Source organism: Phascolarctos cinereus, unplaced genomic scaffold (genome assembly GCF_003287225.1).
Source record: "Phascolarctos cinereus isolate Bilbo 61053 unplaced genomic scaffold, phaCin_HiC Scaffold_9;HRSCAF=440, whole genome shotgun sequence".
NCBI classification, from domain to species: Eukaryota; Metazoa; Chordata; class Mammalia; order Diprotodontia; family Phascolarctidae; genus Phascolarctos; species Phascolarctos cinereus.
In genome coordinates this window covers 246,533,975-246,556,254 of record NW_027556402.1, presented here as the reverse complement: position 1 = coordinate 246,556,254, position 22,280 = coordinate 246,533,975, and the positions used below count along the sequence as shown (strand labels likewise).

General features: G+C 34.8%; 2 protein-coding genes across 2 annotated transcripts; both read right to left on the bottom strand.

The window, feature by feature from the left end:
* Positions 1–5,453: 5,453 nt before the first annotated feature.
* On the bottom strand, positions 5,454–6,398 carry LOC110199654 (olfactory receptor 5D18-like). Its single transcript, XM_020974534.1, has one exon. It carries the CDS (start codon positions 6,396–6,398, stop codon positions 5,454–5,456), a length of 945 nt encoding a protein of 314 aa, XP_020830193.1.
* A 14,036-nt stretch (positions 6,399–20,434) lies between these two features.
* Positions 20,435–21,379, bottom strand: LOC110199528 (olfactory receptor 5D18-like). The gene is given in 3 exon segments (XM_078148877.1): positions 20,435–20,679; positions 20,682–20,716; positions 20,718–21,379. Coding segments are annotated over 3 exon segments (942 nt in total).
* Between the last annotated feature and the right edge of the window lie 901 nt (positions 21,380–22,280).

Genomic DNA, 22,280 nt, shown 5'->3' with positions numbered 1-22,280 from the left:
CCACCTGTTTGTGTAAAATAATTTACTACACTCTACCTCTCCCTTTCTTCTGCAACCAATGTACTCCTTTTCTCTTATCCTTTAATCAGTTTTATGTCTTTCCCTCAAATTCCCCTTGTGTCCATACCCTCTGTCAGTGTATGTTCTCTGTAGCTCTACTATGAGTTGATATTTTTTAAGAATTACAACTGCCATCTTCCCATCTGGGGACATAAACTGTTTAGTTCTGTTGAATCCCTTAGGTTTTCTTTGCCTGTTTTTACCTGTTAGTGCTTCTCTTGGTTCTTGATAATGGAGATCACATGTTCAGTTTAATTCTGATCTTCTCCTTGTGAAAGTTTGAAATCTCTTTATTTCATTGAATGAATTTTTTTTTCATCGCTTGATGTATTATGCTTAATTTAGCCAGGGAGGTGATTCTCGGTTGTAGTGCCGCCTCCTTTGCCTTCCAGAATGTCATGTTCCATGACCTTAGATCCTTTAATATTGCAGCCACTAAATCCTATGTAATCCTGATTGTGGTTCCCCAGTACTTTAATCCTTTCTTTCTAGCCACTTACAATATTTTTTTTTCTTGCCTGGATAGTTCTGAAATGTGGCTATAATGTTCCTTAAAGTTTTTTTTTTTTATTTTTAGGATCTCTTTTCTGAGGTGATTGATGGATTCTTTTAATGTTCAATTTGCCCTTTGGTTCCAGAATATCAGGGCAGTTTTCTAATAATTTCTTGAAATATACTTGCTGTAGAGGACCGCTCTGGGGAATTAAGCCAGCCCGGCTCTTACCTGTAGATTCTACTAAGTCAGACAGCTGTGAAACTCAGGGTGTCAGCTCACCACTCCCCTGTTCTGTCTCTTGAGAACAGGATGCAGGAAGGGAGGAAACGGATGGGGTACAGGACAGGATACAGGAAAGAAAGTAACAGACAAGGTACAAGGAATTAAGGAAATCACTTAATTAGGCTTGTGCTTTTCATGGAAAATAATGTTACTACTGCTTGATCCAGTACTAGATAAGCCTGAGCCCTTAGATCAATAAACAAAGTTTGTTCATCACATCTTCTACCTGACCTGTGATTCTTTCTCTCTTCACACTCTGCCGGCATCAGACCACGGCAGCAGACGCAGGTGCTCGCGGCATCCAGGTTCTCTTTTGACATTGTCTCTCCTGTCTCTATTTTCCAGGTCACTTTTTTTTTTTCTCAATGAGCTATTTTACATTTTCTTTTTTTTTTCATTCTTTTGAATTTGTTTGATTGATTCTTGATGTCTCATAGAGTCATTAGCTTCCACTTATTCAGTTCTAATTTTTAAATAGTTGTTTTCCTCAATTAGCTTTTGCACTTTCTTTTCTATTTGGCCAATTATACTTTTTCAAGGAGTTATTTTCCTCTGTGGATTTTTGCATCTGCTTTTCCATTAGCCAATTATACTTTTTAAGCAATTGTTTTCTTTGTTGACTCTTTTTTTCATAATTCTCTTGTATCATTCTCATTTCTTTTCCTAATTTTTCTTTACTTCTCATATGATTTCAAAGCACTTTTTAAAGCTCTTCCATGAGTTCTTTCTGGGTTCCACACCACTTCGTGTTTTTTTTTGGGGGGGAGGGGTTTGCCCATAGATGTTTTGACACAGTTGTCTCTTCTGAGTTTGTGTCTTAATCTTCCTTGTCACCATAATAACTTTTTGTAATCAGATTCTTGTTGTTGTTGTTGTTGTTGTATACTCATCTTTTGGGGCTTTTTTCCTTTCCTTTTAAATTGGAGCTCTGCTTCCAGGGTGGGCAAAGTACTGTCCGAGGCTGCAGTCCCTGGCTATTTACCTGGTGTTACACTGATGATGCCTGACAGCTTAAAGGAGAGCCTTCGTTTCTAATTCTATGCTGAAAGAGTGGCCAGTAGTTGGTACTGCTGGAGGCCTTAGGAGTCCTAGTGGTGGTGCATACCATGTGCTGCAGATGGTGTGTGTGGGGGGGTTCTGAATTTCCCCAGGGATACACTGGAGCATGTAATCGTCTGGCAGTGGAGGTTGCCTGTTTCCTGAAGCTATGCTTAACCATGTGGAGGTTCTCACAGCTTTAGTCTACACATTATTCTGGCTATGCTGAGGCATGTGGAGGTTCCTAGTGTTGGTGTTAACCTGCTCCACCACTCTGGGGCTCAGGATCTACCTCACATTTTCTGAGGTTCTACTGAATTATTCTTCATGAGCCAAATTGTGACATTTCATTGGAGAGAATTTGATTTCTCATGTTTCCCCTTAATGGAATGGAATTTCCTTGATGTCTAAAAGGAATATTCATTAAAGTTCCTTTAGAGTTCCCCACAATATCCTTTGCAAACATGAAAATGGATGATGTCACAATACTTGATTAAAAAAAAACCTTAATGATTTGTCCACAGTGTGCTCAGGGTGGAAGATAATTTATATTATGCTTGTCCCTTGTTTTCACTCCACAGAAACAATAACATGCAAGCTTATTTGTGAGGTTGTTCTGTTATATTCCTGACTTAACACAAAGGTGACATATAGTTAAGTTACCACGGTAATGCTGGGCCAAGGAAGTCTTAAGATTCAGGCCCCATATATGGATATCATTATATTATAGAATCTTGGCCCTGGTGTGTCTAAATGTACAACTACATCCCTTATGCTGACAGTACTTCTAATTGAATATTTCTTTCCCATCCCGATGGAGATGCAGTCTGGAGGACATGCTCAAGATAAAACTGCAAGGACATCCACTGAACATCTAGAAAAGAAAATTCTTGATACAAAATTCCTAGGCCTATCAAATTATTAAACATCATTAACTGACATGATTTTATCAGTGGAAATGTCATTAAAATGATAAATCAGTACTATGTTGTCAGTTTACCCCAAGCACAGTGGAATTTAAAAGTTTAATTTCCATTTGTCCTAAGTGTGACTGATCACAATCAGCTGTCAAATATTAATTCAGAGTGCTCCAAAGTTTGATGAGCAATAGATAATCAGAACATATTCACCATCTTATTGAACACTTTACCCCAAAGTTTTTGATGTGTATGTTGGCTCACTTCAACTTACACAGAATAGCCAGCACTATGAATGGTCAGTCACCATGCCAGCAAGCACTTATTAACTGCTCACTATGAGCCAGGTACTGCCCTAAGTATGGGGAATATAGAGAAAACATGGACACTTTCCCTGTCCTTGGGTAGCTCAAATTCTATCTTAGGAGATAGCATGCAAATAACCATGAAATGTGAGTGTGGAAATAAAAGATAAGCTCAGAATGAAGGGCTTGGGGCTAGGTACAGAGAGAGGAGAGGCCCCCTGAATAAAATGGATTTGATCTGAGTCTTGAAAGTAGTATGGGAAACCTGAAGTCTCCCATGAGGAAAGCAAACATAACAGACATGGGGGCCACCCAGTATGAATGGAAGATCAAGAGGTGGAATGTCATGTGTGGAGAGAAACATGTATGTCAGTGTAACTAAGTATGTGGAGAGAAGCAAAGTATAATAAGACTAGAGAAGTTAGAAGGATCAGGTTATGAAGAACTTTAAATATAAAAAAGAGGATTTGACATTTGATACTATAAGGAAAAGGAAGCAGTAGAGTTTATTAAGCTGGGGAGACATATTTTTTAGATTCAGTCTTCAGGAATATCTATTTAGCAAGTGAATGGAGAATAAATTGGAAAGAGTGGGCACTCAAAACATGGAGATCAATTAAGATGTTTTTGCAATAGTCCAGGTGAGAGATAATGAGACAATTGCAAGGGAGTACCAGTGTGAGCAGAGAAGAGAGATGATAAAAACAAGTAGATTTGAGGACAGATTGTGCATATGCGATGAGTGTTAATGAGGAGCTTAGTTTAATCTGAAGTCATGAGCCTGCATGATTGGGAGGCTAGTGTTGCCCTCAACAGTAACAGGAAAAATGGAAAGAGGTTGATGGGTGAGTTTAAATGCAGAATTATTTCTTCAGCCCAAGGCTTTCTGGAACAGTTCAGGCCTGTGAAATTTCCAATGGCGATTGGAAGCCTTAGAGGCAGGAAATACAATTTGACGGTTTTGCTGCCTTGGTAACTGGATAGCAGGACTGTGCTTAAAATGCCCCTGAACTCATTGCTAAAACATATTTCTCTGACCTAGTAAGCACAATAACCTGAGGAATATTACTTCCTATACTATTTATATAGTACAACAAAATGTTACTAGAAATTATTGTTATATTAAAGAGGGACACACTTTCTTCATAAGTAGGACAATTAAATTTTATTCATGGAAAATAGAAGCCATAGACAAACATGTAGTCCTGGAAAGATTCCTGTAAGAAAGAACCTTCCACTCAACAGTTGATAGAAGAATCTTTAAATCTCCAAGAAACAATAGCTAGCTTCATTGGCATGGCTTTGAAGGTGGCCTTACCTAGCATTTCAGCACTTTTGCAAAAGCTAATTCTTATCTAGACCATGGGTTCTTGACCACTTTCGCTTCATGGACTACTTTAGCAATATGGCAAAAGTTTTGAATCCTCAGAACAGTGTTTTTAAATTCATAAGACAAAATTAAGAGGATTAAAAAGGAAACACATTAAATAGTTATCAATCTAGATATCTGTATCTAAATAAATATATAAACCAAATTCATGAACCCCCAGGTAAAGAGATAATAATAATAATAATAATAATAACCATTATTATTATTATTATTACAAATTTGGTCTAGAAGGAAGGACAAAGTGGAGCTTAAGGGAAAAACATCAAAACAAATATAACTCCTTTAATTGAAATAGAGTTCAGTACCTTAAATGGATTTACTCACACCAAAAGAGAGATGAAGAAGAATCTTACTATGTCTCATTATTGATCAACAAATATGAATTCATCTCTTACTACCTCTCAGTTGCTATTTCAAGCTCTCCTGACATCATTCAGTCTAATCTTGGTCTTGTGATTAATTGTGTTAGCCTAGTGCTTTCATATAGGCTTGGGGAACTGGAAAAATCTTCCAACAAACTCAGTGGTCACTCCCCAGGGTTTTGTTTTAAGCAGCCTTAACTACCAATCCCTACTCCTCACCTTGACAACTCAACCTTGCATTTCCCTTCTTCCCCACGATATAGAGTTATGAGAAGACTGGTAAAAGAGAAGAAATACATAATCTTTAAAAATTAGCATTTTTAATTTATCTGCAATTTAAGATATTTGTGTAAAGTCCTTGGGCAGTCTTTATCCTATGGAGTTAATTATGAGTTAATTTGTATGTATGTGTATGTATTTACCTTCCCAGTGATTTTCCCAATGTATATATCTGTTCTTCAATTATTTATTGCTTCAGGGCCAAAATACAGATGGGGATAGTAGCCATTCCCATATAACCTGAGAGTTACTGTGTAGTAATGAATTCACTAATGAAATATTGTGACATATTCAGATAGAAAATTTATCATCAGTATAATCATTCTAGAGATGAAATACTTTGGTGCCCAATAATTTCTTGATGGTTTCTTTCACATCTTTGTTCCTTAGGCTATATATTAGGGGATTAAGCATAGGGATGACAACTGTACAAAAAACAGTGCCCATTCTGATCATGAGCCATGAGTTTTTGGAACTGGGCACACAATAAAGGAAGAGAATGGTCCCATAGAAAATTGTTACAGCTGCCAGGTGGGAGGCACAGGTGGAAAAGGCTTTATGTCTCCCACTGGCTGAATGAATTTTCAAGACAGTGACAAAAATAAAAAGATAGGATATGAGTACAATAATAAGGGTGAAAAATGTATTAAAATTAGCAAGGATAAATAGGATTATCTCTGTAACATGCTTATCAGAGAAGGAGGCAGAAAGGATGGCAGAATACTCACAGAGAAAATTATTAATGATTTTGGTCCCATGAAATGACAAGATAAGGAGGGTGTAGGTGAATATGAGAGAAGAAGTTGTTCCCCATGTGTATGCCCCAGCAATCAGAATAGCACACCGTTTCTGGGACATGGCAACTGTATACAGTAGAGGATTACAAATGGCCACAAAGCGGTCATAAGCCATCGCTGCCAGCAGGAAGGTCTCCATCACCAAACAGGTAGCAGCAAAAGAAAACTGTGCAATGCAACCTTCAAAAGAGATGCTTCTGTCTTCTACAACTAAGATGTCCAAGAGCTTGGGAGTAATTATAGTGGAGTAACTGAAATCCACAAAGGACAAGTGACTGAGGAAAAAGTACATGGGGGTGTGGAGTTTGGGGTTGATCCTGATGATCACAATCATGCCCAAGTTTCCCACCACAGTAACCACATAGATGGTGAGGAAGAGTAGGAAGAGGGGCACCTGCAGCTCTGGATAATCAGAGAATCCTAAGAGGATGAAGATGACCACATCACTCTGATTTTGCTCAGCATTCACCATGGTTCCTATTAGAATATCAGAGTCACAGAATCAAAACATTTCAGAACTGGAACAAATTGCCATGACTTTATCTTCTAACTCATAACTAAAAAAAATCCCTCTATAAAATACTTGCCAATTGGTTACCTAATCTTTTATCCAGCACCTTCAATGAAATGAAATTTCTTGAGGCAGCCCATTCCCCATTTTACTTGGAAAGTTGTCTTTTAAGATACATTTTCAATCAACACCAAGCCTATATTTTCCTCTTTATAATTACTGCCCAGAGCTCTTTATATTTCATTTTACAGATAATCTTTCTTCCCTAGATATTATGGCTTTTTTCTAAATCACATGTATGACAATGTTACTCTCCAGAGATTCCCTTTTTCCTCTAAAGACTTCCACAACCTAACTTTGATCTACCTTTCCAAGTTCATACATTATCCTTAATGATACATTCCATTGTTAAAGTAAATTGCTCACCTTGTTGTTCCTCAGAGGACACTCAATTTTTTCCCCTCCACTTATTTCCAAAATCCAGGACCATTTTCAGAATGTAATTTCTCCTGAAGTTCATATCTTAGAATCCAAAGTTTCCCTGAAATATGAGGATTCTACATGACTTCATTCATGATCCTCTTCCTTCCACATATATAAATAAAATATTATAATATAGTACAGCTTAATAAAAATCATAGTAGCATATATCTTTAGGGTAATAGACTAGAGAAATCCTTTTCAGATAATATGAAACCATTTGTGACTTCTCACTGGGTCGGCTATTCAAACAAGTTCTCAATTCACAAAATTGTATTATTACAGGAAGGATTAAGACCTCTGCTCTCTCTTTTTACAGTAATGCCCAACAAACTTCTAAATAACTGAATCTCTGTATTAATATTGTATCAAACTTCACTTTTAAGCTGGTGATTTTCGCCATCTAGAAACAGGTAGGTAGCAAAATGGACAGAGATTTGGGCTGGAGACAGGAAGACATGAGATGAAATTTGGTCTCAGGCAGTTACTATCTGTACCACACTGGACAAGACACAACTTCTGTTTGCCTTCTTTTCGACAACTTAAAAGCTATGATAATATTAGTAATAATAATAATAATAACAACAACAACAATAACAATAACACTTACCTCCCACAATTCTTTTGAAGAACAAATGAGAAAATATCTGTAAAGAACTTAGCAGAGTGCCTGGAACATAATGAGCACTGAATAAATGTTTATTTCCCACTTTCCAAGAATTACTCTTCTATCTCTTAATTCCATCAAAGCTTTTTGTAGTATATTTGGCTAATAAGAGTAGTTCTCTTTCTGAGGCCCTGTTCTGATCAAAATTTTCTCCACATTTCCCCTCCCCCAATGATTTCAGCATCTCTTCACATGAATATATCCTCTGAATATTAAACGCTACCTGTACATTTTACCCATGCTCTTTTTTGAACAAGAATTGCCCTTCAAGAAAGAGTATACACTTTTTCCACCAGTTTTTTTTTCCACCAGTTCCCAATGAGACTCATGAGGTCGAATTTCTTTGTTGCCTTGGAATTATTTCACTAATAAACCACAGTTTGTGCATATCTATTTAAAATTCCCACTGGACCTCCCTCCTCTTTTCTCTCCTTGATTTTTTATTTTCCTTTTGTTTATGAAATTCTCTGCATCTCAACTTATATTTACTTTAATGCTTTATGATTACTCTTAATGTTTTCTCTTCAGTATAAATTCTCCTCTCTCTCTCTCTCCATATATAGATAGATTATACATATAGATCTACCTATAGAGAGATCTATCATATCTCTTATGTGTGTGTGTGTGTATATTTTTGATAGAGAGAATATTTGATATTTGAGTGAAATATTTGATTCTGTTACCTTGAACTCATCCTTGTAAACCTTCCCTAACAATTTGTGAGCCCCATCATCCCTACCTTTGATTGCTTAAGGTCCTAGGAAATAAATGCTCTTAGGATTCCATCTTTGTTCTTTTTAGTGCTTAATATATAGCACCTATGTGTGAATACTAACTGAAATATCTCTCTAATATTTTTTTAACATATTGAAAGTAATATTAAGACTGGGGAAAAGGAACCTTCAAATTGACTTTAATTTTAACACGTTAGGCCTTAGCTCAGGATGGCCGGGGAACTATTTTTAGGAAGTAAATTTTCATCATCTGTAAAACAGGGATAATAGTAATACCTACCTCACAAGATTGCTGTCGTGATCAAATAAGGTAATATTGGAAAGAACTTAATAAACTGTCTGGCATATAGTAGGTTCTATATAAATCCTAGCCATTATTACCATTGTTATCAATTATTACTTACAATGCAATTTAAGGAAGGGAGAGGGAAAAGGAGAGGGTTCTCAATTTCATCATTCATTTCAATATTAGACCTTTTTTAAAAACAAAATACACGTATATGGAAGGTCATCTGAAATATTATGAATGCATCAGTGCCTATCAACCTAATATGTGATCTTATAAACTTAACAAGGAAAGGTATGTACACATAATTCACTGTGATATGACCGAGAGTGTGCAAAGAACAAAAGAGTAGTTTGGAAAAAAAAGTGCTAGAAAACATTTCAGAAAGAATAAATTTCATATATTTGATGGGTAGACTAGCAGGTAGGAGAGAAGAGGCAAGGAGGACTTCTTAGAAGTGGATCTTGTAGATGAGAGGATTAAACACTTAGAGATAAAGGGAAATCAGTTCTAGGTTTGGGGTTTGGTTTATTAAGGAGCACACAGTCAGGAGCAGTGTGGTTTAAAAGTTTAGGACAAAAACAAATTTAAAAGTTGGAGTTGGCAAGGAAAATACAAAATGAACAAATTATAGAAATTAAATGATGCAAAATTAAAACAACCATGTTTGACCTTAAGAAAAGAAACACAATATGGGAAGCCAGCTCCCCTACTGTTTTGCAGAGGCGAGAGACCATGGATTTAGAACTCTGCATATTCTCATTCTCTCTCTCTCTCTCTCTCTCTCTCTCTCTCTCTCTCTCTCTCTCTCTGTCTGTCTCTGTCTTTCTCTCTCTCTGTCTCTCTCTTTATCTCTCTCTTTCTCTCTCTCCCTCCCTCCTTCTCTCTCTCTCTCTGTCTCTCTCTCTCTCTCTCTGTGCTATAAAGGCTTACTCTTTCAAAGTAAGAGGAAAATTTTTTAAAAGTTTAAAGTAAACAAAAGATATGAAAAAATATATATTTATGCAAAAAGAGAGATTCCTCAGGCACTGATGTGAAGTATTGGTTGGCAAAGGTATTTAAACCAAAGGGAAGATGATAAGTTCAGAGGTTATGGTAATACTTATCTAAGAAGTAATGACAACACCCTTGGCTGTTAGCTAGTACTAAAATAAAATGAGAGATGAATTTAAAAGACACACATGGTAGTCTAATCCTCTCCAATTTTTCATTATAAAACTCAATATTATGTTGTTCTATAAAAGATGGAATGTGATGGAAAGTAAAGTCTAATATAATGAAGAGGATCAAGACAGTGAAAAAAAATGACATTCCTCAGGGGGAAAAATGAATAAAAAACCCTCCATGAATAAGTTTTGTTATCTCCTTTTGCTAGTAGGTAGAGAAAAATACTAATTATAATACCTACCTCTCCTTTGACCCATAATAGAATTATGAGTCTATTAGAAAACAAAAAATTTCAACAAGCTTGAGGGTTGTAACACCCCACACCAAATATGGACTATCTTCCTGCCTCATCTTGCATCTTGCCTTCTTTAATTCCTTTCCTTCCTGCAAAGACAATAAAATTCTTTCTTTAGTGAGTTTTTAGTATATACTCTCTACCCAATTTCAGTTTTTCCTATCAAATTATCTATAACACTCAATGAACCCCTACCTTATCCTATGCTACTGCACAATAATAATAATGAGTATCCTCATGACTTAGTACACGATTTTGCATATAGTAGGTGCTTAATAAATACTTGTTGAATCATTGACTTGAATGGTGACAAAATTGATGTGGAACATTCTCACTGAGCCTCTTCATTCCTGGAAGCTCTTTTTAGTTATCATTGAATTGACATATATTGCAAGAGATTTCTTTTGTCTTGTCCCTCAGCACTGACACTGGTCGAGGGTGGGGGCGGGGGGGTAATATCTACATGAAGCTACTCACCAGAAGTGGATGCTTGTGTGTGATTCATTTCTTAGAACTGAGGTGCTGGGAGCAGTAAACCTGGTGAAAAATATTTCCATGATTTAAAAATAAAATAAAACAAACAAGAAACAAAAACAAAATAGACAAATAGAAATTTGGAGAATACCAATCTTAACAGTGGGAATCCACAGTGATGAAACACTAAAAATAAATTAATTCTCATAGAGTAATACAGGAGAAAAACATTCTCCTCATTTCATAATTTACCTATGAGTAGATAGAAGGGAAGAAAATAAGAAGCCATTATACTTTGTTTGGAACTCCATCTGGGAATGATGCAGAAGATATGACATTCATCTCTAGGACCCTTGGAAACAAGTCTATGGAGAATCTGTTCTTAGCTTTTCCCCATGGGCAATAAACAAGCCATTGGGAGGAATTCTGATTATGTCTGTTTTGTTTTGTTTTTCCCCTGAGGGGAATTTCCATGAAATCTCAGAGAAGACTTCCCTTCATGAAATTATTTTCTATTCTTCTAAATTACATGTCATTAAAAACTACATTGCAGATGTCAAGATTAGGGAAAAAATTCTATGGTAAGACAACAGTAAATACTAATGATGACAATAATTGTTGATATCAATACTTTCTCCTCAGCATCGAGGATGAGAGCTTCTGTGTGTCTTTATCCTTAATTAGCCAACCATGAATTTGATGAATAAAATTCTCTCTTGCATCTAAGTCCTTGCAGGAAAAGTCTACAAGGCAGAGGCCTCTGGAGTTATGCTAGGACCCAGGTAGTCCTTGGAAAGGAGGTGCTAATTACGGAATTCCTTTTATGAAACTTATGAAGCCATATAGTTCTCCTATTAGCACCATATACTATATATCCAGAAAATCTGTGTTGAGAAGAAATCTTTCCTTAGGGTTATTAAGACTCAATGTAGAAACCTCCTTCAAGAGACTATCCTCATTGCCAATAGTAAAATAGTTAGAAATTTGGGAAACATCAATGGGTCCAGAAGGATCTGTTTTCAAACAAATCAAATGGTGAGACACAATTTAAAGTAAAAGAATAATAGCAGTATTATAAATATGAATGATAAGCTAAAATAAGAGACATCCATCGTTCTACATTTCTTAGGAGACTGTGATACATTTTTCTACAAATTGCTTCACTAAGAAGCCATATGTAGTACTGGATTAAAGAGAATTTTGATTAAATCTCAGAGGAACTAAATTTGAGTTCTGGTTCTACCATTTGGACCTTGAATAATTTCTTTAACTTCTCTGAACCTCAGTTTCCTCTTTTGCAAAATGAAGGTGTTGGACTAGATAACTCAAATGTCCCTTATAACTCTGAATGTATGAGCTTTACTTTTCTTTCATCAATTTTTTTTTTTGCTCTCTTTTTAGATCAGCTGTTTCCCTGCTAAGTTCCATCATCCATCCCAATGACAAATACTCCAATAATAACAAATAAAAGTAAAAAGAAAAAAAAATACACAACTAGCATATCTGACATTATATTCTGAATTCCAAATCTATAGCTTGGCACATCTTTACTGAGAAGTAGGTATTTTTTATCATAGTATTCTTAGATTGGACAAATATTTAAACCCTATTGCTTATCAATTTATTTCAACATAAAATAAGGAGATTGGGTTCTATAATTTCTGTCATTTCCCTCTATCTCAAATATATAAATTAAGGGAGGCCAAATAAAGTGATCTTTGGAACTCTCTAAGGGACTTACAGCAGTTAGGCTATTATTTTCCTTTTATCTCTTCCAATGCCAATTCAGCAACATCTTCTTTGGGGGTACTCAAACACATCCTCACATCATCAGAATCAATTAGCACACATTTATTAAAGTTTGATCAACAAGATGGAGGTCAAGCTATTTTCTGTGATCATCACAATTACTAAAATTTCCAAAAAAGGAATTAATCACATGCAATACACACACACACACACACACACACACACACACACACACACACACACATATTTGTTTATATATTTGCTTGGTCTAGGACACCCAAACCCTAATAAGTTAATAATCTAATGAACCATGCAAATAAAGCTAATCCCTAATCTTTAATCTACTCTTCATTATGCCTTTTTTTAACTGTCTACCACTCTTTTGCCTCAGGATTATACAAACAGATCCACAAGCTTGAAACAAAATTCAGCTCTATACTTCCAACCCTCTTGATGTCTTGAAAATCCAAAGGGCAGGAGGCCAGAGTCAAAATGGCAAAATAGCAGGAAAAAATATAATCTTGCTCTCCCACAAAGATTAAGAAAACTAACTAGACAGAATTTTGATGTGGAAGTCCAAGAAAAAAAATAGCATTTTCTTTACCCAGGTGAGGTTTAGTATAAGGAGACAAACAGAAAACTCTTAGACACTAGAATAGAGTTTGTCCAGGAGTGAACTATGTAGAGTATGAAAGCACTCAGGGGCTAAAAAAGGACCAAGATAGTGCACTGGGGCAGGAAGAAGTGCCAAAAGGTCCCCAAACTAGTTCAGGCTCTGAAAAAAAATTGTCATCTGTATAGCTTATTATACAGTTATGGTTAAATAAGTCAGGACAGACTGAGAAGGAGACCTACACCTGGTTGGTAAAGAGTGATAGTTCTTCACGGTGTCTATTGATGTACTGAACATGGAGGAATGATACCTGCGTGACTCTGATCCTAGAATCAGAGCAGAAATTCAGTCCTAATCACCAGCCCCAGGTGAAACCTACAATGGAATAATCAGGTTGGAATCCCACACTAAAAGGGATCCTTTAAATCTGCAGAGCTTCCCAGCAAAATAAGAGTGTCTGAGTCTGGCAGCAGTTTACATGAACTTGTAACTAGGGAAAAGAAAACAGTCATTGTTTTAAGACTCAAAACTTGGACAGTCCCTTGTATAGGTCATTGAGGAGGGTTTATCACTGATCATATAACTTGAAAAGCAAATGAGAGTAGTAGGATACATACATACACACACACACACACACACACACACACATATATATATATGTGTGTGTGTGTGTGTATGTATGTATATATATATGTGTGTGTGTGTGTGTATGTATGTATATATATATGTGTGTGTGTGTGTATATATATATCTATATATATCTATATCTATCTATCTATCTATATCTATCTATCTATCTATCTATCTATCTATCTATCTATCTATCTATCTATCTATACTATGTGTGTGTGTGGAAAGAGAGAGAGAGAGAGCTCCATGGAAGAAAGATATGAAAAAGGATTTCATGGAATAAGACATACAAAACCTTATCCAAAAAAATAACTTCTTGAATTGTTGCTTCAATTAATATTTCAATTAACATTTTTTAGGATTCTCTATTACATATAACATTGACTAATAAACTACTTATATTAAGGACAAACAATATTTTATGCTTTCTATCTTTTTATAGGAATGAGTGTTGTTTCATACATATACACAAAAGCTTTTAATCTATAACTATTGATATAATCATAAAATTTTTGTTACTATAAACATGATTATTGATTTTAGCTTTCATTATGTTGAACCAGCCCCACATTCCTATTATAAATCCGGCATGGAAATTCTATTTTATTTGCTATTTTGATATTTTTGGATACTTTTGATACTTTATTTGATAGTTTGATATTTTCTTAATTCCCTATCCTTGGCACATTGGTCAGGCTGATTTTTAACACATTGTTAGATTGTAAATTCCTTGAGGGCAAGGACTTTCTTTCATTTCTTTTTGTATCACCAGAGCTTAACACAGTGACTGGAACATAGCAGGACCTTAATAAAAGTAGATTGATTCCTTGTTCATGTTCTCAATCCAGAGCAGCCCTTTGGATTCCCTAGGAGCCATTTGTTTTCTTCCCCAGAGCCAGTTTTCTTCCTTAGTTTAAAACATTTGATATATGATTATATATGTTTTCACATATTAAGACAAAAATGACAGTTTTCAAATATTAAGTTAAATGGCTTCAACAATGTTCACCACAAAGTACACTGGGACAATACTTAACAAGGACATTTATTTATGTTTGGAATGGATATCAACAACCCAAATTAAATATAATATACAAAAATAAAATGAATGAAAAACATGAGTGTCAGCTTCATATATCAGAAGAAACTTTGGTCCCTACAAAGATTTATGATTACATGGAAGCTGGTTTCAATTAGAATTTATCCCCTCACCATTAGATGAAGAAAAATGAATTAGAACTCAGTGAAACATTGAAGACAAGGTCATCCAATGAATCCTGGGCAATCTCCAATCATCTTCATTTTTGTCTTGCCACTGCATTTCAATGACTCTGGAAGATAGAGTGAAGCTAATGATTTTGAGCAACTCTGCCTCATTTAAATGCAATTCATGCACAAATCAAAATATCACCCTCATCATGTCATTGGTCCTCTTTGAAAACGAAGGATCAACAACAAGAAGATGCAGAAAGAAACCAATTTGAGTTGGTGCTGGTTGAGTTGTGTCCTGGGATGCTGTTGTTCATCAACCTTTCCCTTTTCTGTTAGTGATATCCCTCTGCTATGTGATTCCATATCCAGAGAACCAATAATTATTGAGCAAAATCAAAGAAAAAGAAAATCAAACTTTCTATCTCAGTAAAGCTGAGCCCTTACCACAATCCCAGGGCATAAGAGATAATGAGAGCATATTAATTAGAAACCTTTGGAACTCTATACTTCCTCTTAATCAGGTGAGAAATTCATGGTCCTGCCTGAAAACTCTACCATGATCTCCTTAATACACATGATCACTAAACTAGAGTATGGATAAAATTTTCATAATGTTCCTTCCTTCACTTTCTGGTGTGATTCCCATATAAAAGTGGATCCTTTGAATCTGCAGTTTCCCAGCAAAGTAAGAGTGGCTGAGTCTGACAGCAGTCTACTGGAACTTCTAACTAGGGAAAAGTAAACAGTCATTGTTTTAAGACTCAAAACTTGGACAGTTTATAGCACCACCATCACCCCAGAGGTCTCTGTACTACAGGCAATAACTTAAAATTCCAGGTAAGTTTATTCTGTATACCATTCAAAATGCATCCCACATTTCTGCCATTAGATCCCTGACATTACAAAAAACTCCTGCTGGAACTCAAAGCTAAGACAATAACAGTTCAAGGAAGTTGAGTTAGACAAAATAGCAAACATATTCAATACGTTCCTCAAATACATTCAAAAAACAGGGCGGCTGGAAGAATAAGCATGAATAAAGTTTAATGATAGTTACACAAAGACATGTACTGGACACATATGGCCAGAGCCACATATTTCTATCTGCTGGCTTGAGGCTGAGAGGGTCTTGCATTCTCTTCAACAAAGATGTTACCAGGCTTTTTTTTATCTGGAGTCCTACAAAGTTCTTTCAGCTAGAATCACAAGCTTTAGTTAGAATCACCAGAATCATTTTCCTTTGATTTTCTTAAGCCTGATCTTTAATCATGATCATCCACTTTTGTCAGCAAAGGATAGAAAACTTCCCTTGGAGAAAAAGCTCCTTCCTTAGATAAGCCATTCAGGTTGCTTTAGGCTGATCAGTTTCAGTTCAGTATGTTTCAGGTTCCATATGCTTTTGAGAACTAATATAAAAAGTTGGCTAGAGAAAGGTATGAAAAAGTCTACTCCCAGGGGATTCTTTGAATTCCTAACCTCTTCATGTATATTTAATGTATGCATACCTTTTCTTCTTCCTAAGCAAAGGAATATTTTTTTTTCAATTGGAGTATTCACTTTCTTTTGTCCTCTAATGTCCTTTAGCTTTTACTAAATACTTACTGGAGAACTTTCTCCCCATATATTTCAGTAAATCTTATGATTTATAAAAGGTTCTTTGACTCTTTAGCTCAAAATGTTACAACATTTTTATTTTGTTTTTGTTTGTTTCTTTCTGTAACACATTGCTATTTGCGAATAAACAGAGTATTTTGAATATAATTAGACATTTCTTAATGACCATTAACATCATCAATTCCTGCACACAAGCCAGGCAATGATCACAGAAATTCTTCTCTTTCTAAAAGAGAAAACTCAAGTATTCATAAGCAAGTCAGAAAAATATGTCAAACAAATGCATAGAACTCCAACAAGAATGAAGCCATGGGAATATTCCTTTGAGGAAACACCATGCAACTCTCAGAGACAAAAGTATCTTTATACTCCTCTCTACTTACTCTTTCTTTGGTGACCCCATCAATTACCATGGATCTAATTACCATATTTATAGAAGTGTTTCCTCATGTGTATTTATCCAGCCCTATTCTCATTTTACACTGCCACATCTCAAGCTTCTTATTAGATATCTAAAGACACAATAGGCATTTTCACTTTACATGTCCAAGACTGAACATATTATCTTTGCCTGAAAACCCAATTTCTCTCTTTTCCTAACTTTCATAATTGTCAAGGACACTATAATTCTTCCAGTTACCTCGGCTAACAAATATACATCATCTTTCATCTTTTACTCTCTTTCACTAGCCATATTCTATCTGTTGCAATATTATCATTGACCTTCTCAACATCTTTTTGATTTTTCTCTGCCGTAACAATGATACCCTTCTAGTTCTAGTCCTCATCATCTTACACTTGGACAATCACAATATCCCTCTAGATGATTTCCCTGCCTTAAGTTTCTAAGAATTCCAATCCATTCCACTCCAAGCTATCAAAGTGATCTTCCTAAAGTGTAGGTCAGACCATGCTATTACTTAATAAACTCTACTAATTCATGGTTGTTACTAGTTTCAAATATAAAAACCTTTGATTAGATTTTAAAGCTATTTATGACCTTGCCTTCCTTACATTTCCATTTTTCTAATATTATTCTTTACCACAAACTCTGTAATAACATCATCCTAACCTCTTTGTTTCCCTTGAAGATTTTTCATCCCCCTTCTCCCTGAATTTTCACTGACTGTCCCACATGCTTAGGATTCTCTCTCTCTCTTACTTGTTTCTGCCTCCTGCTTTCCACAGCTTCCTTTAGATCTCAGCTAAAATCTCACCATTTGCAATAAGCTTTCCCTTGCCCTCCACCTAACATTAGTGTCTTCTCTCTGATGTAATCTCACATGTCTTGTCAGATTATTATTATTATTATTATTATTATTATTATTATTATTATTTATTATTATTATTATATTATTTTAATTTTCCTTTCTTCCACTGTCATTTGGATCCAGTATGGTAACTTTAAATTGTATAACTAGCTGGCTGAGGATTTTCTTAAGATTGCTAAAATAACTAAGACTTCTAATTATTTTGATGGAAATTTAAAAAAAAAATCAGATGAAGTAAAATAATTTATGATATCCACCTGATGGTTTTAAATTCCAGAATTTTTTCTTTTAAATTGATTGAGGATTAACTAGATCTGATGGGATTTTTTTTCTTGAAGTGGTTTTTAAATGGAAGTCTGAAAGGAATGTATTTTGAAATTTGAATCTTTTTTCTCCTTCCAGTGGCCTTTAATTCCTTCCTCCTTCTGTCATCTACAATCCAAAATTAAATCTTTTTTTCTTTTCTTTTTCTGATGTAATTGGAGAACATATGAGCTTTAAAATGATCTCTGTTCATTGCTTAAAATAAATTAAGAACTCTCAGCCTATGATGAAGCTTATAATGAATTGAGTTTTGCCTCTTACATGTCTGCATATTGATCATTTTGATTGGTAGCAGTTGCTATCCAATAATCTCTGGATATTTTTATAATAATATACTGTGTATGTATATATATATATATATATATGTATATATACATGTGTGTGTGTACATATATATGTATGTATGTATATATAAATATATATACGTATATACATATGTGTGTGTGTGTATATACATATATATACACATATATACATATATATACATATATATACATATATATACATATATATCTATATATCTATATATATATCTATATATATATCTATATATATAGATATATATATAGATATCTTTTCTCTACATAGATGTTTGTATGGTTTCCCCAATTAGATTTCTATTTTCTTGTGGACAAGGACTGTTTTTGACTTTCTTTTTATACCAATAAATTAACAGAGTGCTAGGTACATAGTGGGTACTGAATACATTGGCATTGAATTCATTTATAACTCTCAAGAACAATACGTATTTTATGTCTGCTTTATTCTTGAAAGTACACTATGTCATATGTATTTGGGACCTACTGTAGAATTTTATCATTATCTAGAATGAAACAAAGGTTATTAGTGATTTGATCTTTGAAAGAAGAATCAATATGAAAAAAAAATTGAATGCAATAGTTCTCCAAGTATGGTCCAAAGAGTTCTCAAAGTCCCTGACACCTTTCTACTCATTCTCACTTAACAAAAATGTGTTAAGCACCTTCTATGTGGCAAGAACTGTGTTAAATTCTGGACACACAAAAAGAGACAAAAGACATTCCCTTCCCTCAAGGGGCTTAAAATCTAAAGCGGAATGCTATAATTCATATATGCACACATATACACCCAAACACACACACATACATACATATACACACAAAGCTATAAATATATACATGTGCATTTATATATACACACATATATGAATATATACAAATATATATACATATATACATATATATTCATACAGACAGACATAAATCTCTATCTGTATTTCTATCTAGCAGAGGAAAGGATTCTTATAAAAGATGGGATTTTAGTTCAGGTTGTCAAAACTACAGGAAAGTAATGGGGTAGTTTCATGGAGTACTAAGCTAAAAAAATCATATTAATACTAAGGTATTTTAAGTTTTAATATAGTATATAATTATAAATATATCTCAGAGAAACAAAACTTCTTTCAGGTCCTTAATTTTTAAGACTATGAAGGGGTCCTGAGACAAAACATCTGAGAATTTCTGAAAAAAGACAAAGGAAAGTGTGATTTTTTTTCCTTTTAAATAAAGGAGTTCTATTTCTAAGATTTAATTATTCATATCAAAAGAGGAATAGGCAAGGCACTTCTTTCTTTGTTAATACATTCTCGATCTGCACTATTAATTTATTAAGATATGTTAGACTACAATGAGATGAGTCATTCTGATTCACTGTTTTAGTATTTAGTAAACTCTATGTCTATTTCAACGCTCTCAATGGTTGATGTTCAAATTTATGCTTCTAACTGCTAACCAAACTCCTCATACCCAGCCTTCACCTCATTTTTTTCTTCATGATTTCTTCTCATTTTCTTCACCAAACTTTAGTGAAAAAGAAGGTTGCAGGAGGAAAGTAGATATCCAATGTTATGAAATGAGTAAATTTATTTTACCACCAAATGATAGATCACTTTGATATGAGACTGCCTTAATCTCATTAGGTGATGTAGAAAAGTTTTTGTTTTGTTGAAGGATGATTTGATTGTTGTGTTGTTTGTTTTTGTTTTTGTTTTGTGTTTCTTTTTCTGAAGTAATTGTTTTCACTTTAAACAATGTTGCTTCTTCATTTGTGTCTGGGCTCATGGATCTCTTACAGACTCCTGCAGTAGCCAAATGTTAGAAATTAGAAATTACTACATTTCTATAAAGTAATGAATATATTAAATAAGTATCTCTACTAAAATTCCCAGATCCAGAAAACCAGGAGATGAATCAATCATCAATACAAAAAATTTTAGTGAGAAAATATATGTGGTAAATGAGCCATGTCTGACATTTTGTGAATGCATTAAGGTTTTTCTTGGCAAAGATACTGGAGCAAATGGCCATTTTCTTTTCCAGTTTATTTTGAAATGAGGAAAGTAGGCAAACTGGGATAAGTGACTTTTCCAGGGTGACATAGCTAGTAACTGTGTGAGGTCACATTTGAACTAATAACTTCCTGAATCCAAGACCAACATTCGATCTATAAACTGGGCCACCTAGCTGGCACTTCTATGAATTTCCTGATAGTTTCTTTCACATCTTTGTTCCTCAAACTATATATCAATGGGTTCAGCATGGGGATCACCACTGTGTAAAAAATGGTGTTTACCCTTACTAGGAGCCATGAACTTTTGGAACTGGGCACACAGTAGAGGAAGAGGATGATTCCAAAGAAGATGGTAACACCTATGAGGTGGGAGGCACAAGTAGAAAAGGCTTTATATCCCCATTAGCTGAATTCATCTTCAGGACAGTGATAAAAAAAAAGATAGGATGTGAGTACAATAATGAGGGTAAAAAATGTGTTAAAATTAGCAAGAATAAAAAAGATCATCTCTGTAACATGCTTATTAGAGATGGAGGCAGAAAGGATAGCAGAATACTCACAGAGAAAATTATTAATGATATTGGTCCCAGAAAATGACAATATGAGGAGTGAGTAGATGAATATGCTAGAAGAAATTATGCCCCACGTATATACTGCTGTCAGCAACAGGGCACAGCATTTCTGAGACATGACAACTATATATAGCAAGGGATTGCAAATTGCCACAAAGCGGTCATAGGCCATCACTGCTAATAAGAATGCTTCCGTGACCACACAGAGGACAGCAAAAGAATATTGTGTGATGCAGGGAGCAAAAGAGATGCTTCTGTCTTCCACAAGCAAGATCTGTAATAATTTGGGTGTAATTACAGTAGAGTAACAGAAATCTAAAAAAGACAAGTGAGTGAGAAATAGGTACATGGGTGTGTGGAGTTTGGGGTTAATCCTGATGATCACAATCATGCCCAAGTTTCCTGCTACAGTTATCATATATATCACCAGGAATAACAGGAATAAAGGAATCTGGAGCTCTGGGTAATCAGAGAATCCTAAAAGGATGAAGATGACATCACTCTCATTTCGGGCAGCATTCACCATGATTCCTATTGGGGAAAATCACAGGATACCAGCATCTTAGTACATTTGGAAGAGATCTCAATAGCTATACAACCCAATCCCAAATTAAAAAAAAATGTATTATCACTCTAACATCAGTCAATCAGTAGACAGACAGTCCAAGAAACATTTATTATTTGCTATATGTCAGGTACTGCCCTACATGCTAAGGACACACAAAAAGCCAAAATGCAGTCTAAAGAAAGAGTCAACATGTAAACAATTATGTACAAATAATGTATATTCAGAATAAGTCAGACAAATAAAATCACCAAAAAGAAGATACTAGAATTGATTGGGATTGATGAAGACTTCTTGTAAAATGTGGGTTTAGAGGAGGGATTTGAAGGAAACCAGTAGTCAAATCAACAAACCTTTGTCTGAAGACTTTCAAGGTGGGAGGAGACTCACTTTTTTTCTGGAAGCATCTCATTTACCTTGGATAGCTTTATTGAGGTGAACCCAAGTCATTATTAAGCCCACATTTTCTCTTTGTATTTCTACTCATTACTTGTTTTATTCTTTTTTTGGATCGAATATCTCTCTCACAGCTGATATATCATTTTCCTGAAGCATTCATCTGAACTTGTATCCCCTGAACCTCCAAAAGATTACATCATATTTGAACACTAATTAAAACTTCTTGTTTTGGTATTTAAATATGTTCCTAATCAGACTGTAACATAAATTTCAACCTTTGTATGAAATGTTCCTCTTCATGCACTCTATTGTCCAATTAAACTTGCTTTCTTGCTGTCCTTCACAGGAGGAATTCCATGTCTTTTATTTCAAACTTTTTATATTCTCTGCCTACGAGTAAGATACACTTTTGTTGTATTATTTTCTGTAATAATATGTTTGAATGTTGTCTCCTCTAATAGAA

What these genes read in the sequence shown, in the direction of transcription:
- LOC110199654 (XM_020974534.1), bottom strand. Translation starts at nt 6,398, where the DNA reads ATGGTGAATGCTGAGCAAAATCAGAGTGATGTGGTCATCTTCATCCTC.